Source organism: Trachypithecus francoisi, unplaced genomic scaffold (assembly GCF_009764315.1).
Source record: "Trachypithecus francoisi isolate TF-2019V2 unplaced genomic scaffold, Tfra_2.0 Lachesis_group11, whole genome shotgun sequence".
Taxonomy (NCBI): Eukaryota; Metazoa; Chordata; class Mammalia; order Primates; family Cercopithecidae; genus Trachypithecus; species Trachypithecus francoisi.
The window spans coordinates 14882834-14898135 of record NW_022681456.1 but is presented as its reverse complement, the minus strand read 5'-3'; the positions used below and the strand labels follow the sequence as shown (position 1 = coordinate 14898135).

The 15302-nt window shown below is 47.8% G+C and overlaps 1 protein-coding gene across 1 annotated transcript; it reads left to right on the top strand.

Annotated features, from left to right (window-relative positions):
* The first annotated feature begins 4735 nt into the window (after window positions 1-4735).
* PEBP1 (phosphatidylethanolamine binding protein 1) lies at window positions 4736-12783 on the top strand. Its single transcript, XM_033220436.1, has 4 exons — window positions 4736-5478; window positions 7189-7298; window positions 8271-8371; window positions 11792-12783. Exons 1-4 carry the CDS (start codon window positions 5344-5346, stop codon window positions 12007-12009), a joined length of 564 nt encoding a protein of 187 aa, XP_033076327.1. The 5' UTR covers window positions 4736-5343; the 3' UTR covers window positions 12010-12783.
* Window positions 12784-15302: the final 2519 nt, after the last annotated feature.

The window sequence follows — 15302 nt, the reverse complement described above, 5'->3', positions numbered from 1 at the left end:
TAAGTGGTTTGAGAAGCCTTTGAATTGGCTGAAGGTGGGAGGAGTGTCAGTGGATGGGCCCCTGAGGATGTGCTAGGAGCTGTGGGTGTGGCAGGTATTCTAAGACACAAAGCAAGCCATTCTTCACAAAGATGGTCAGGATTCTGGTTTGAATGATCACTAATTATTTTACTTTTCTTGAGAGAGGTTCTCACTCTGTTGCCCAGGCTGGAGTGTAGTGGCGTGATCTCGGCTCACTGCCAGCCGCCATACCTGGGTTCACACCATTCTCCTGCCTCAGCTTCCTGAGTAGTTGGGATTACAGGTGCTCTCCACCACTCCTGGCTAATTTTTCTATTTTTAGTAGAGACGTGAGTTCACCATGTTGGTCAGGCCGGTCTTGAACTTCTGTCCTCAAGCGATCTGCCCGCCTTGGCCTCCCAAAGTGCTGGGATTACAGGCATGAGCCACTGCGCCTGGCCTGAATGATAACTACTATAATATTGCTAAAGTCTGCATGATGAGGCTTCCCCAAGTTTACACATGATTTGACATACCTGGTTTCCTTTTGGATGTGTGGTCGTCTGCATCAACTCAGGGCTGCAGGAGATTAAGTGAGAACATAGAGGGTATTTTCTTTTTTTTTCATTTTTTGAGACGGAGTCTCCCTCTGACACCCAGGCTGGAGTGCAGTGGCACAATCTCGGCTCACTGCAAGCTCCACCTCCCAGGTTCAAGCCATTCTCCTGCCTCAGCCTCCTGATTAGCTGGGACTACAGGAGCCCACCACCACGCCCGGCTAATTTGTTTGTATTTTTAGTAGAGATGGGGTTTCACCATGTTAGCCAGGATGGTCTTGATCTCCTGACCTCGTGATACACCTACCTCGGCCTCCCAAAGTGCTGGGATTACAGGCGTGAGCCACCACGCCCGGCCATAGAGGGTATTTTCAAATGCTTTCTCAAAGAGAAAAGGCAAAAAAATTCTCAAAGAGAAAAGGCAAAAAAAAAAAAAAAAAAAAGTCTCAAAAGGAAAAATCTGACAAGTGGAATCCTGGTGACCTGTTAATGGTTAATTCTCAGAACAGTGTCTCTGTGCATATCCTTGGCCAGCAGCCAGCACCTCAGTCCCCTGGAGTGGCAGTTGCAAGTCACCGGCATGGCCACAACAGTTTCTGAACTCGAGCTAAGGACAGAATTTTGTTTTTGTCCAAAATTCCCTCATAATTATTTTTGTTTTGTTTTGTTGTTTTTTGAGACCGAGTCTTGCTGTGTCGCCCAGCCTGGAGTGCAGTGGCGCGATGCTGGCTCACTGCAACCTCCGCCTCCCAGGTTCCTGCGATGCTTCCGCTTCAGCCTCCTGAGTAGCTGGGATTAGAGGCGCTCACCACCACGCCCGGGTAATTTTCGTATTTTTCACAGACAGGGGTTTCACCGTGTTGGCCAGGCTGGTCTCTAACTGCTGACCTCAGGTGAACCACCTGCTTCAGCCTCCCAGAGTGCTGGGACTACAGGCATGAGCCACCGCCCCCAGCCCCAAATTTCCTTATTAAACAATTTCTCTTGCAGAAGCACAATGAGTGAAACTCGCGTGAAGCCATTCCATTGAATAACCACATCAGTGAATTTCCTGGTCCTCTTTCAACAAACAAAAACAACTCGTGGTTTTCCAGGCTGGTTCATTTGAGTCTATCCTCAACCAGCACCTGCCCAAGCTCCTGGCCTAGAAGAGGCACACGTGGCAGAAATACAAGAGGACAGCAGAATAAATAGCATCAATGAAAAGAGTCAAACTTTGTAAAACATTTGAAGAGATTCAGTCCGAGTCAAATATGAGTGACCATGGCCTGTGGCCCAGCCCTCAGGAGAACCAGAGAACATGTGCCCAAGGTGGTTGGACACAGCTGGGATTTATACATTTCAGGGAAACATGAGACAGCAATTAAATACATTTAAGCTATATATTGGGGCCAGCTGTGGTGGCTCACATCCGTAATCCCAGCACTTTGGGAGGCGGAGGCCAGTGGATCACTTGAGCTCAGGAGTTCGAGACCAGCCTGGGCAACGTGGCAAAACCCTGTCTCTACTAAAAATACAAAACGTAGCCAGGTGTGGTGGCACACACCTGTGGGAGGTGGGAGGATTGCTGGAGCTGGGAAGTTGAGGCTGCAGCGAGCCGTGATTGCACCACTGCATTCCAGCCTGGGTGATAGAGCGAGACCCTGTCTCAAAAAAAAAAAAAAAAAAATACATTGGTTCAGAAAGGTAGGATAACTTGAAGTGGGAGGGCTTTCAAGTTATAGGTAGATTTTTAAATTTTCTGATTCACAATTGGTTAAAAGAGTTATTATCAATAGAAAGGAACGTCTGGGTTATAATCAGGAGTTGTGGAGACCCCCACTAAAAAAAACCTCCAAGTAGGATTTTAACATTTAATATTGTATTGTAAACATTTCTTTCTTTTTTCTTTTTCTTTTTTTTTTTTTTTTGAGACAGAGTCTCCCTCTGTCACCCAGGCTGGAGTGCAGTGGTGCGATCTTGGCTCACTGCAACCTCCGTCTCCCAGGTTCAAGTGATTCTCCTGCTTCAGCCTCCTGAGTAGCTGGGATTATAGGTGTGTGCCATCACGCCTGGCTAATTTTTATATTTTTAGTAGAGATGGGGTTTCACCATGTTGTGCCACTGCATCCCAGCCTGGGCGACAGAGCAAGACTCTGTCTCAAAACAAACAAACAAACAAAAAATAAAGTGTGTATTTTTTGACCTAATAAAAGCTCTCATGTAATAAAATTTTCCAAAAACAGTCTTTCAAGTTTTTAAAGATGTATGTATAAGGAGGTTCACTTCAGTGATATTGTAAAAGGAAAACAATGAACAAAACAGAGTACATCAAGAGGCTTGTTGAATAAATGATGGTTGAATAAATGATGGTGCATCTATAGAAGAATAAGTCATTAAAATGTTGAAGACTTTTTTGTTTAGTTTTGTTTTTGTAGAGATAGGGTCTCACTCTGTCCCCCAGGTTGGAGTGCAATGGCACAATCACGCCTCACTGCAGCCTCAAACTCCCAGGCTCAGGTGATCCTCCTGCCTCAACCTTGGTAGTAGCTGTGATTACTGGCACATCCCTCCATACCGGGCTAATTTTTGTATTTTTTTGTAGAGATGGGGTTTCACCATGTTGTCCTGACTGGTCTCGAACTCCTGGACTCAAGTGATCCTCCTGCCTCAGCCTCCCAAAGTGCTAGGATTAGAGGCCTTAGCCACCGCACCTGGCCTGATGACCAATTTTTGATATGGCTATTTTATAATGGTAGGATAGAATGCAATCTTTTGGTGAATAAACAACAAAATCATCTATACTCATATTATTTTTACATAGGAAAGATATACCCTAAATGATTACTGACATTTATATCAAAGTAGTGGGACAGAAGGGGATTTTTACTTCTTTGAGTTTTTTCCTTTGATTTTCTACAATAAACTCGCATTATTTCCTAGTAAGAATGGAAATCAAGAGACTTTTTATTCCATAGGAGGAATTATCAATGTCAAGCGTCAAAATAGATAAGAACTATTAAATAGTGCTTATTGGCCAGGCACGGTGGTTTACGCCTGTAATCCCAGCACTTTGGGAGGCTGAGGCAGGCGGATCACGAGGTCAGGAGTTTGAGACCAGCCTGCCCAACATGGTGAAACTCTGTCTCTACCAAAAATACAAAAATTAGCTGGGCGCGGTGGTGCATGCCTGTAGTCCCATCCACTCAGAAGGTTGAGACAGGAGAATTGCTTGAACCCGGGAGGCGGAGCTTGCAGTGAGCCGAGATCCAGCCACTGCACTCCAGCCTGGGTGACAGAGCGAGACTCCGCCTCAAAAAACAAAAAACAAACAAAAAAAAGAAAGAAAAAAATAGTGTTTATCATATTCAGCAAAAAGCAAAAACCAAAAAGTAAGCAGTTGGTGGTCACAATAAGAGCAGTAGGAATAAATACGGTTTAAAAAAAATTTTTTTTTTTTTTAAATAAAACCCAAACATTTCTCAGGACTTTTGTGAGGACGAATTTTGTGTGGAGAAAACGGACAAATACATTTCCCCATATATTTAAATGCTCAAAAGTTCTCTCAGGTGATCTCACCAGGCAATTACCATGACAAATGATCACGTGTGAAAATACAGAGAATCTGGCTCGTTTTAAGAAGTGCAAGAGAAAAGCAAGGCCTTACAGTTTCTGAATTTGGGGTATGTGTGTGTGTGTATGTGTGTGTGTGTGTGAAGATGTGGTCTCACTCTGAAGCGCAGACAGGAGTGCAGTTGCAAGATCGTAGCTCACCGTGGCCTCAAACTCCCGGATTCAAGAAGTGATCGGCCGGGCGCGGTGGCTCACGCCTGTAATCATAGCACTTTGGGAGGCCGAGGTGAGCGGATCACGAGGTCAGGAGATCCAGACCATCCTGGCTAACACGGTGAAACCCCGTCTCTACTGAAAATACAAAAAATTAGCCAAGCGTGGTGGCGGGTGCCTGTAGTCCCAGCTACTTGGGAGGCTGAGGCAGGAGAATGGTGTGAACCTGGGAGGCGGAGCTTGCAGTGAGCCCAGATAGTGCCATTGCATTCCAGCCTGGGCAACAAAGCAAGACTCCATCTCAGGAAAAAAAAAAAAAAAAAAAAAGTGATCATCCAGCCCCAGCCTCCGGAGTAGCTAGGACTACAGGACATGCACCACCACGTCTGGCTTTTTTTTTTTTTTTTAGTTTTCTGTAAAGATGGGGTCTTGCTACATTGTCCAGGATGGCATCAAACTCCTGGGCTCAAGCGATCCTCCTGCTTTGGCCTCCCGAAGTGCTGACGATATACGTATGAGCCAGGCCACATTGCTGAACTTGGAAAGTGGAGCAAAGAATCATGCAAAAAATTAAGAAAACCAAAACGAAACCAAGGCGAACTCAATTGCATTTTTTTTTCACTGCGACACTTTGTAAGGCACGAACCTCTCTCTTAGGCGGACCTATTCCAGGGCGCCCTTCATTTTCATTTCTTGAAACAACAGCCTTGCGGGCCAAGCCGCGGTTCCGGAGAACTCGGCTGCCACCCGGAGCAGGTTGCATGGACCCAGGAGCGCGAGCGGCCCTGCTCTGCCAGCTTCGGCCAATCAGAGGCCACGCAGCGGTGGGCGTGGCGTGGGGCCCTGCGCGGGGTGGGCGGTGGCTGGGGCGCGTGCTCTCGCCTAGTTGCTGGTCTGCGCCTTCCCGGGCTAGTGCGCTGAGGCCTCGGTGTCGCCGCTGCCGCCCTCGCCTAGCCTGCCGCTGCAGCCCGCGTCTAGCCTGCCGCGGCACTCCCGGCTGCACGCTTTGCTTGTCCTTGCCATGCCGGTGGACGTCAGCAAGTGGTCCGGGCCCTTGAGCCTGCAAGAAGTGGACGAGCAGCCGCAGCACCCGCTGCATGTCACCTACGCCGGGGCGGCGTTGGACGAGCTGGGCAAAGTGCTGACGCCCACTCAGGTACACGGGGTGGCGGGCGTGCAGGGAACGGCCCGGTGCGGAGGCCTGTGCCAGCCGCCTGGGTGGGACCCAGCGGAGACAGGGCCAGGGGCGGTGGGGAGGTTCAGCCTGCGTGTGTCGAGGCCCCCCAGGGCAGAGGTACCGGGGTCCGTGTCCCATGCCTGGGGGCCACCTCGAGCACGGGGAACCTGGCCTGTGGCGTGGCCAGGCGGGTTCGGCCTGCAGCAGAAATTCATTCACTTTTCCCGGGCTTCGGGCCCGAGAAGGGTCTAGGTCAGGAAACAGGCCGGATCCCCCTCTCCCGCAACGGGGCAGGGCGCTGGAGAGGGACGTCCCCGAGACGGAGTAGACTGGCCGCTCGGACGCCCCCAGAGCTTCCCCTAGGGCGTCAGCATTTTAGGCCTCGTTTTGGAGGGCTGAGAGCCTGTGACGCATTATGTAACTGGCGATGAGCGCGCCGGCCCATTTCTTTTGTTAAATCGGTCAACAGCGTGCAGCCGGAACGCTGGAGGGCGACGGTTTAGTTTTGCTGTTTGACCTCCCACGCCCACGGCTGGGGCTGCTGAAAGTGAAGAAAATAGATTTTCAGACGCCACTGCTAGTTGGTTATGAAGCTCCGGGCAACAGTGTTAAATAAACTGTCCCGACCTTACATTGTTTTTGATGTTCACAGAATTAAAATTTTTTGGATGTTTACATATGAAGTGGCCATCTAATACAGCCTCCTTTTCCCTGCAACCCTCTCACCACTTGGCTTTCTCCTTTTCTTTGCACTTTGAAACGTTAATGCAGTTTGAAACGTTGCACTGTGAAACATTAATGCAGATTTCACTTTAGCAGGCCCCAGGTAGGCTCGTGATCACCAAATCCAGAAACCCTGTGATTCCAGACAGACAATGTAAGGGTGTCCTTGGGAGGGGGACTCAGTGCCAGGGTTGGAATCCCAGCCTCATCTGTTTCTGTTAATAGTGTGCTGGGACACTAGCCCCATGGTGTTGTTGGGAGTGAAATAATATACAGCCTGGGCAACATCGCAAGACCCCAACGCTAAAAAAAAAATTGGCCAGGTGTGATGATGTGAGCCTGTAGTTCCCAGCTACTTAGGAGGCTGAGGTGGGAGGATCGATTGAGCCCTCCCTGGAGGTTGAGGCTACAGTGAGCCTTGATAACGTCACTACACTGCGGCCTGGGGGACAGAAGGAGACCTAGTCTCAAAATAAATAAATAAGATAAATGATGTATATAAAACTCCAGCTCCTGGCTCTTAAGAGTCAATACAGGGTCATTGATTTTATTAAAAATCTATTCCGTTTTGTCTTTGAAGAGTCTGAGATCAAAGAACGAGTATCGGTTTCTTCAGGATTTCTCTTTTTTTTTGAGACAGAGTCTCACTCTATCACCCAGTCTGGAGTGCAGTGGGGTGATCTTGGCTCACTGCAGCCTCTGCCTCCCCAGCTCAAGCGATCCTCCTACCACCTCGGCTTCCCGAGTAGCTGGGATTACAGGTGCCCGCCACCACGCCCAGCTAATTTTTGAATTTTTAGTAGAGATGGGTTTCACCGTGTTGGCCAGGCTGGTCTCGAACCCCTGACCTCAAGTGATCCTCTCTTCTGGGCCTCCCAAAGTGCTGGGATTACAGGCGTGAGCCACCACACCCAGCCAGTTTCTTCAGCATTTCTGACTTTACTCCAAACTGGTTCCTTCATACAGGTTAAGAATAGACCCACCAGCATTTCGTGGGATGGTGTTGATTCAGGGAAGCTCTACACCTTGGTCCTGACAGACCCGGATGCTCCCAGCAGGAAGGATCCCAAATACAGGTGAGAGTTGGGAAGAGCAGGTCATGCAGACATGACTTTTCCGGTGTAAGTCCCTTGCTGGACATGGAGAGATAGACTTGGTTTGGGATCCCCCCACCCATGCTTAAGCCAGAGAGTGCCTTTCCTGCCCTTTTGCCGCCTACAGCGGGTGTCTGTAACTCACAGCCGAGAGCCATATCTACCTGTGGCTTGTTTCTGTACAGCTGCATGAGCTAAGAATGGTTTTTACATTTTTATTTTTTATTTTTTTGAGACAGAGTCTCAGTCACCCAGGCTGCAGTGCAGTGGCATGATCTTGGCTCACTGCAACCTCCACCTCCCGGGTTCAAGTGATTCTCATGCCTCAGCCTCCTGAGTAGCTGGAATTACAGGCACCCACCACCATGCCTGGTTAATTTTTGCATTTTTAGTACAGACAGGGTTTCACCATGTTGGCCAGGCTGGTCTCGAACTCCTGACCTCAGGTGATCTGCCTGCCTCAGTCTCCCAAAGTGCTGGGATTACAGGTGTGAGCCACCGCGCCCGGCCTGGTTTTACCATTTTTAAATGATTGGTGAAAAATTGAAAGAAGAATAGTACTTTATGATGTGGAAATTATACAAAATTTACGTGTCAGTGTCCATCAGTTATGTTTTATTGAAGCACAGCTATGTGTCATCTGTGGCTGCTTTCGTGCTGCCAAGGCCAAGTTGAATAGTTGCAACAGAGACTGCGGCCCCCAAAGCTTAACACATTTATTCTCTGGGCTTTTAATGGAAAGTTTGCTGACATTTGCTCTAGAAAAAGAGGGTGGGAGGGGCTGGGGCTGCTCTTCTGCAAACCCACGAGGTTCGTGCCAGCCTCTAAGAAAGTGAGGACTATTGTTTGTGGCTGTGTTCTGGCACCCAGCATGTTCTCGATGCCCAGTTGCTGGCTGCGCAGTGAGTGTTGCTGATCTTCTGTGGTGCTGACATCCCGTGTTTCTTCATGCAGGGAATGGCATCATTTCCTGGTGGTCAACATGAAGGGCAATGATATCAGCAGTGGCACAGTCCTCTCCGATTATGTGGGCTCAGGGCCTCCCAAGGGAACAGGTTAGTAAAGGTTGTTTTTGGTGGGAGGTTGGGAGGGAGCTCGGGTGCACATTCGGATTGCCTCAGTGCTTTTTTCTTTTCTTTTCTTTTTTTTTTTTGGGACGGAGTCTCACTCTATCGCCCAGGCTGGAGTGCAGTGGCGGCATCTCAGCTCACTGCAAGCTCCGCCTCCCGGGTTCACGCCATTCTGAAGCCTCAGCCTCCTGAGTAGCTGGGACTACAGGCGCCCGCCACCACGTCCGGCTAATTTTTGTACTTTTAGTTGACATGGGATTTCACCGTGTTAGCCAGGATGGTCTTGATCTCCTGACCTCATGATCTGCCTGCCCCGGCTTCCCAAAGTGCAGGGATTACAGGCGTGAGCCACCGCACCCGGCCTTTTTACTTTTCTTTTGAAAGTCCTTAACCCTGCTGGAAATAGCATCTCAGCTCACCTGTAGGGCAGCTGCTTTCAGGGCACACATTCACACCTGCAGGAGTGTCAGGTGGCTAGAGCCTTGGGTTCTGGACAGATGGACCCTCTGTGTGGAATTGCCTCTGCATCCCAAGCCCTTTAGCAAGCAGGGAAGTCGGTGAGAGGGAATCACTGTTGCGGAAAGTTTAGCATGGCCTTTTGGGGCTGCACTGGGTGGAATACACAGTTAAACTATTTCAAGCCCTTGCCCGGGGTGATCTTTGAGTTGCTAATTCTATAAAAAATTTCAGAAATGATCAGTTTCCAAATTAGCTATATAAGGTTGCCTTCTGATTTATTTTTTGCTCCCTCTTTCTGAAAAAGTCGAGCTTGGTATATTGAAAAAAGATTTGGAAGACTTCAGCAGAACTATATTGAAGACACACACACACACCACACACACACACACATTGTATTGTGTTGTATCGTGTTATAGCTGTTACATATAAAACACATGTAGACATCTAGAGACAGAAAGAGAAAGACCACCGTATTGAAATTTTCCAGGTTGGGTAAGCGCTGCCTAAGCTGATGGTGAGCGATGCATTCTTATTGCCTGGTGTTCAGTTCAGGATGTTTCCATTGGGCGGAACTGTCACAATCCTAGCTTTCGTACAGCTTATCCAGCCAGGAGTTAACATAAAGAGGTACAAGAACATCCCTGCCATGGACAGTTGGTCATGGGCTCATGTTTTCTCTGTAGACCCAGAAGCTTCAGATACCTTTAAACCTTCTCACATATGCATAGTAGACGGTAAAGGGACCGATTTCCCAGGGACCTATTAAGTTGTTTAGGGCAGTTATAAAATTAGGCAGCTTAATTATGGGAAGCTTACCCATGAGAATAAAGCAGTTCTCTCAAGTACGAGCTGTGTTCTCATTTTTAAAAACCTCAGTAACTCATTTTCTTGTTGTTGCTTTTTCCATATTCTTGTAGTATGGTATAATTTACATATAACAAAATGCACAGATCGGAAGGGTTCAGTCAGCAAATGTGATCAATGCCTATACCCATGGAAGGTACCAGCCATTGGAAAGATAGATGACATTTCCATCGCCCAACAAGTTCTCATGTGACCTTTTTACTTAAATTCCCCCAGAGCTAACCATATTCTGACTCCTGTCTCTATAAATCACTTTCACTACTCTTTTTCTTTTTTTTTTTTTTTGTCTGAGATGGAGTCTCACTCTGTCTCCCAGGCTGTATTGCAATGGCACGATCTCAGCTCACTGCAACCTCCACCTCCCGGGTTCAAATGATTCTCCTGCCTTAGCCTCCTGAGTAGCTGGGATGACAGGCGCACGCCACCACGCCCAGCTAATTTTTGTATTTTTAGTAGAGACGTGGTTTCTCCATCAGGCTGGTCTTGAACTCCTGACCTCAGATGATCTGTCTGGCTCGGCCTCCCAGAGTGCTGGGATTACAGGCGTGAGCCACCGTGCCTGGCCCGCCGTATATTCTTGTATGTATAAATTCTTGTCATTTTGTAGGCAGGTGTTTCCATTTTTCTTGGGTGAATACTGAAGAGTAGAATTGTTAGTCATGGAAATTTCCCCAAGGTTCTCCAAATGGTTGAAAATGTTACACTCTAGCTGCAGTGAGCTGTGATCACACCACTGCATTCGGGGCTTGGTGATAGAGATCCTGTCTCAAAGAAAAAAGAAAATGAAAACTTTATACTCTGATCAGCAATATCTGAAAGTTTCAGTAGAGCATATAACATCTTTGTAGCTCCATGCCAGCATTAGGTGTTGTCAGTCTTTTTTTTTTTTTTTTTTTTTTTTGAGACAGAGTCTCGCACTGTCGCCCAGGCTGGAGTGCAGTGGTGCCATCTCAGCTCACTTCAAGCTCCGCCTCCCGGGTTCACACTATTCTCCTGCCTCAGCCTCCCGAGTAGCTGGGGCTACAGGCGCCGGGCACCGTGCCTGCCTAATTTTTTGTATTTTTAGTAGAGACAAGATTTCACTGTGTTAGCCAGGATGGTCTTGATCTCCTGACCTCGTGATCCGCCCGCCTTGACCTCCCAAAGTGCTGGGATTACAGGTGTGAGCCACTGTGCCCGGCCTGGTCTTTTTGACTTTAAACACTTAAGTGTGTGTAAAATGGTGCCATTTAGGCCGAGCGCGGTGGCTCACACCTGTAATCCCAGCACTTCAGGAGGCCGAAGTGGGCGAATCACGAGGTCAGGAGATCGAGACCATCCTGGCTAACACGGTGAAACCCTGTCTCTACTAAAAATACAAAAAATTAGCTAGCCGTGGTGGCGGGCGCCTGTAATCCCAGCTACTCAGGAAGCTGAGGCAGAGAACGGTGTGACCAGGGAGGCGGAGCTTGAAGTGAGCTAAGATCGCGCCACCGCACTCCAGCCTGGGCGACAGAGTGAGAGTCCTTCTCCAAAAAAAAACCATTTTGTGGTTTTACTGTTCATCACCCTGATGACTAATGAGGTTTTAATGTCCTTATGAGCATTCTTGTTTTGTAACTTGCTTTACTTGCTTTCTGAAAGCTATTTTTTTAACTCTCATAAAAACATATAAAATTTACCATCCTTTTGTTTATTTGTTTGGTTTTTGAGACAGAGTTTCACTCTTATTGCCCAGGCTGGAGTGCAGTGGGGTCATCTCAGCTCACTACAACCTCTGCCTCCCAGGTTCAAGCGATTCTCCTGCCTCAGCCTCCTGAGTATCTGGGATTACAGGCGCGCGCCACCACGCCCGGCTAATTTTGTATTGTTAGTAGAGACGGGGTTTCTCCACGTTGGTCAGGCTGGTCTCAAACTCCCGACCTCAGGTGATCCGCCCGCCTTGGCCTCCCAAAGTGCTGGGATTACAGGTGTGAGCCACTGTGCCCGTCCAACTCCAGAAATTTCTGTACCACACCTGGTCTTACATTTGATAAAATCCAATGATGTCCCCATCTCAAGTGCTGGGCTGTGTGTACATCTTCCCTCTGCCTCTCCCCACAGGCCTCCACCGCTATGTCTGGCTGGTTTACGAGCAGGCCAGGCCACTAAAGTGTGACGAGCCCATCCTCAGCAACCGATCTGGAGACCACCGTGGCAAATTCAAGGTGTCGTCCTTCCGTAAAAAGTACGAGCTCGGGGCCCCGGTGGCCGGCGCGTGTTACCAGGCCGAGTGGGACGACTATGTGCCCAAACTGTACGAGCAGCTGTCTGGGAAGTAGGGGGTTAGCTTGGGGATCTGAAGTGTCCTGGAGGCCCCAAGCCCTGTTCGCCAGTTCAGTGTTGCATGTATAATAGATTTCTCTTCTTCCTGCCCCCTTGGCACAGACGACACCTGACCAGTCAGATGGTGTTTGAGGGTGACTTTTCCTGCTGCCTGACCTGTATAATTTTACTCACTCACTCTGATGTATGTTTTGATCAAATTTGAACTTCATTTTGGGGGATATTTTGGTACTGTGATGGGGTCATCAAATTGTTCATCTGAAAATAGCAACCCAGAATGTAAAAAAGAAAAAACCAGGGGGATGGGGAAAGACCAGTTGTACAGTGACAGCAAAGCATCAAATAATCTTTAAGGGAAGTTAAAAAAAAAAAAAAGATTGGTTGCCTCTGCCTTTGTGATCCTGAGTCCAGAATGGTAGACAATGTGTTTTTATGGTGATGTTGCTCACCTAGACGAGCAGAGGCTGGCACTGAGGCTGACCCCCAACACGGTACATCTCAGATGCCTCAACAGGCATCAGCATGCTGCTGTGACCCCTTTAAAGAGCAGTCCTGGAAGAGGCAGGAGGAAGAGTGGCTTTGCTGCTGTTGGGACGTGGCCATCGAGACCAGCAGCAGCGCTCGCTGACAGCTTAGGAGGAATCCTTACATCTTTGTCTGTTAAATTGATCGTTCTTCTTGGGGGTCAGAAAAGCTGGTCTGGAATTGCTGAGTGTTGCATTCATTGTGCTGTTTGCTTATAGTTGAATAAAAATAGAAACCTGAATGAAGGACCTGAGTCCCCGGATGTTTTGTCCTATTGGGTGTGGGTTTCATAAGCCTGGGAAGTCAGAGTCTCTCAGGGTGAGTCGTCTCCGTGACCAGCAAGTAATGGCTGGGACTTGTTTCAGGGGCCATACAGATACAGAGGGTCCGTGCCTCTACATGTGCCATTAACCCACAGTAGGAGCAAACCGTTAGACTTGAGGTTTCTAAAAAAAAAATCATAAAACGTGAGGCCGAGTCGTCTTGCCCAAAAAGCACCTTTGCTTCAAGTGGTCCTTTTGACCTGAGTAGGATGTTCTGAAGAAGCCGGCTGAAAACCTTCCCCCTTGGTGAAGTCTGGTGCGGACACTGTAACAATGCCTAAGAAGTAGCCTGCACTTTCCGTTCTTATGTGTTATCCACAGAGGACCAGCACCAAAGAGGTGCGCAGGGTAGGAGGGTGAGAAGGTCATGGTCTCATGCCATCTGATGTACCAAAAGAAAGGAAAGGAGGTGTTTGAAGGTGCAAATCACTGATTTGGTCTCTGCAATGGACAGGGGGGATCCTGAATCAGGCCTGACAGGTGCTAATGACTGGCCCTTCCCTATCTTTTACTGCAGTACTTTTTTTTCTGAAAAAACTTGGAAATGTTGCCTCGCTGGAAGCACATAAGGTAGATGTAAGTTTTCTTGTTTTTTTATTTTTTTGAGATGGAGTCTTGCCCTGTCACCCAGGCCGGTCTCGGCTCACCACAACCTCCATCTCCTGGGTGGGTTCAAGTGATTCTCCTGCCTCAGCCTCCTGAGTAGCTGGCATGTGCCACCATGCCCAGCTAATTTTGTGTTTTTAGTAGAAAAGGGGTTTTGCCATGTTGGCAAGGCGGCTCTCGAACTCCTGCCTCCTGACCTGCTTTGGCCTTCGAAAGTGCTGGGATTACAGGTGTGAGCCACCATGCCAAGCCTGGAAGTTTTTTTTTTTTTTTGACTTTAGAGTTTTAAAATTCATTTTTTACATAATAAGATTTTGCTGAACACAAGTTATAAAGAAAACAACTGTGCCTCACACTTGTTATCCCAGCACTTCGGGAGGCTGAGGTGGGTGGATCAGCTGAGGTCAGGAGTTCAAGACCAGCCTGGCCAACATGGTAAAACACTGTCTCTACTAAAAATACAAACATTAGCTGGACATGGTGGTGGGCGCTTGTAATCCCAGCTACTGAGGAGGCTGAGGCAGGAGAATCACTTGAACCTGGGAGGCGAGGTTGCAGTGAGCTGTGATCACGCCATTGCACTCCAGCCTGGGCGACAGAGTGGAACTCCATCTCAAAAAAAAAAAGAAAAAAGAAAAAAACAACTGTCCTGTTGACCTCGACCTTGAAAATAAATGTAAAGACTGGGCACGGAGGCTCACACCTGTAATCCCAGCACTTTGTGAGGCCAGGGTGGGGCAGATCACCAGCCTGGGCAACATGGTGAAACCCCTGTCTCTAAAAAATGCAAAAGTTAGCCCGATGTGTGGACTTGCTCCTATAGTCCCAGCTACTAGGGAGGCTGAGGTGGGAGGATCACTTGAGGTGAGGAGGTGAAGGCTGCAGTGAGCTGTGATTGCACCACTGCACTCCATCCTGGGCAACACAGCAAGAGCCTGTCTCAAAAAAAAAAGTAAAGTGTAATACACGTACATGGTTAGACAAGTTGTGCGCTATAGGAAGAAAATGTCTCCTACCTTCCATTTAGTTATTGGTAAATAAAAATATATGTATCAGCATATATCTACATATTTATTCTAAAAAATAAGTCTTACTCTACATACTGGCTTACATTGTTCTGCCTTTTTAATTTTTTTTTCCCCAAACTAATGAATCTTCAGTTAACAAGTCACCACAAATGTTTTGTTTTGTTTTGAAACAGAATCTCGCTCTGTCACTGAGGCTGGAGTGCAATGGCACGATCTCGGCTCACTGCAACCCCCACCTCCTGGGTTCAAGCAGTTCTCCTACAGGCTTGCACCACCATGCCTGGCTAATTTGTTTTGTATTTTTAATAGAGACGGGGTTTTGCCATGTTGGCCAGGCTGGCTTAGAACTCCTGACCTCAAGTGATCTGCCCGCCTGGGCCTCCCAAAGTGCTGGGATTACAGGTGTGAGTCACTGTACCTGGCATTCACTACAAATGTTATTTGAAACAAATATTTGATCTTATGAATGTTCTATGATAGATTTAACCAGCCTCCTTGGGTGATACGTTATTTCTGGTTATTTGCTATTATAAACAGTGCTTCAGTGACCATTTATATGTATACAATGCTTTTGCAAGTAATTTTGTAGAGCGAATTCCAAGTATTGAAATAATTAAGTCAAAGGATATATACATTTTCAGTTTTTTTTTTTTTTTTTGGGACAGGGTCTCTTTCTGTTGCTCAGGCTGGAGTGCAGTGGCTCACAGCTCACTGCAGCTTCTGCTTCCTGGGCTCAGGGGATCCTCCCACCTCAGCCATCCAAGTAGCTGGGACTACAGGTCTGTGCCACCATATACAGTTCTTTTT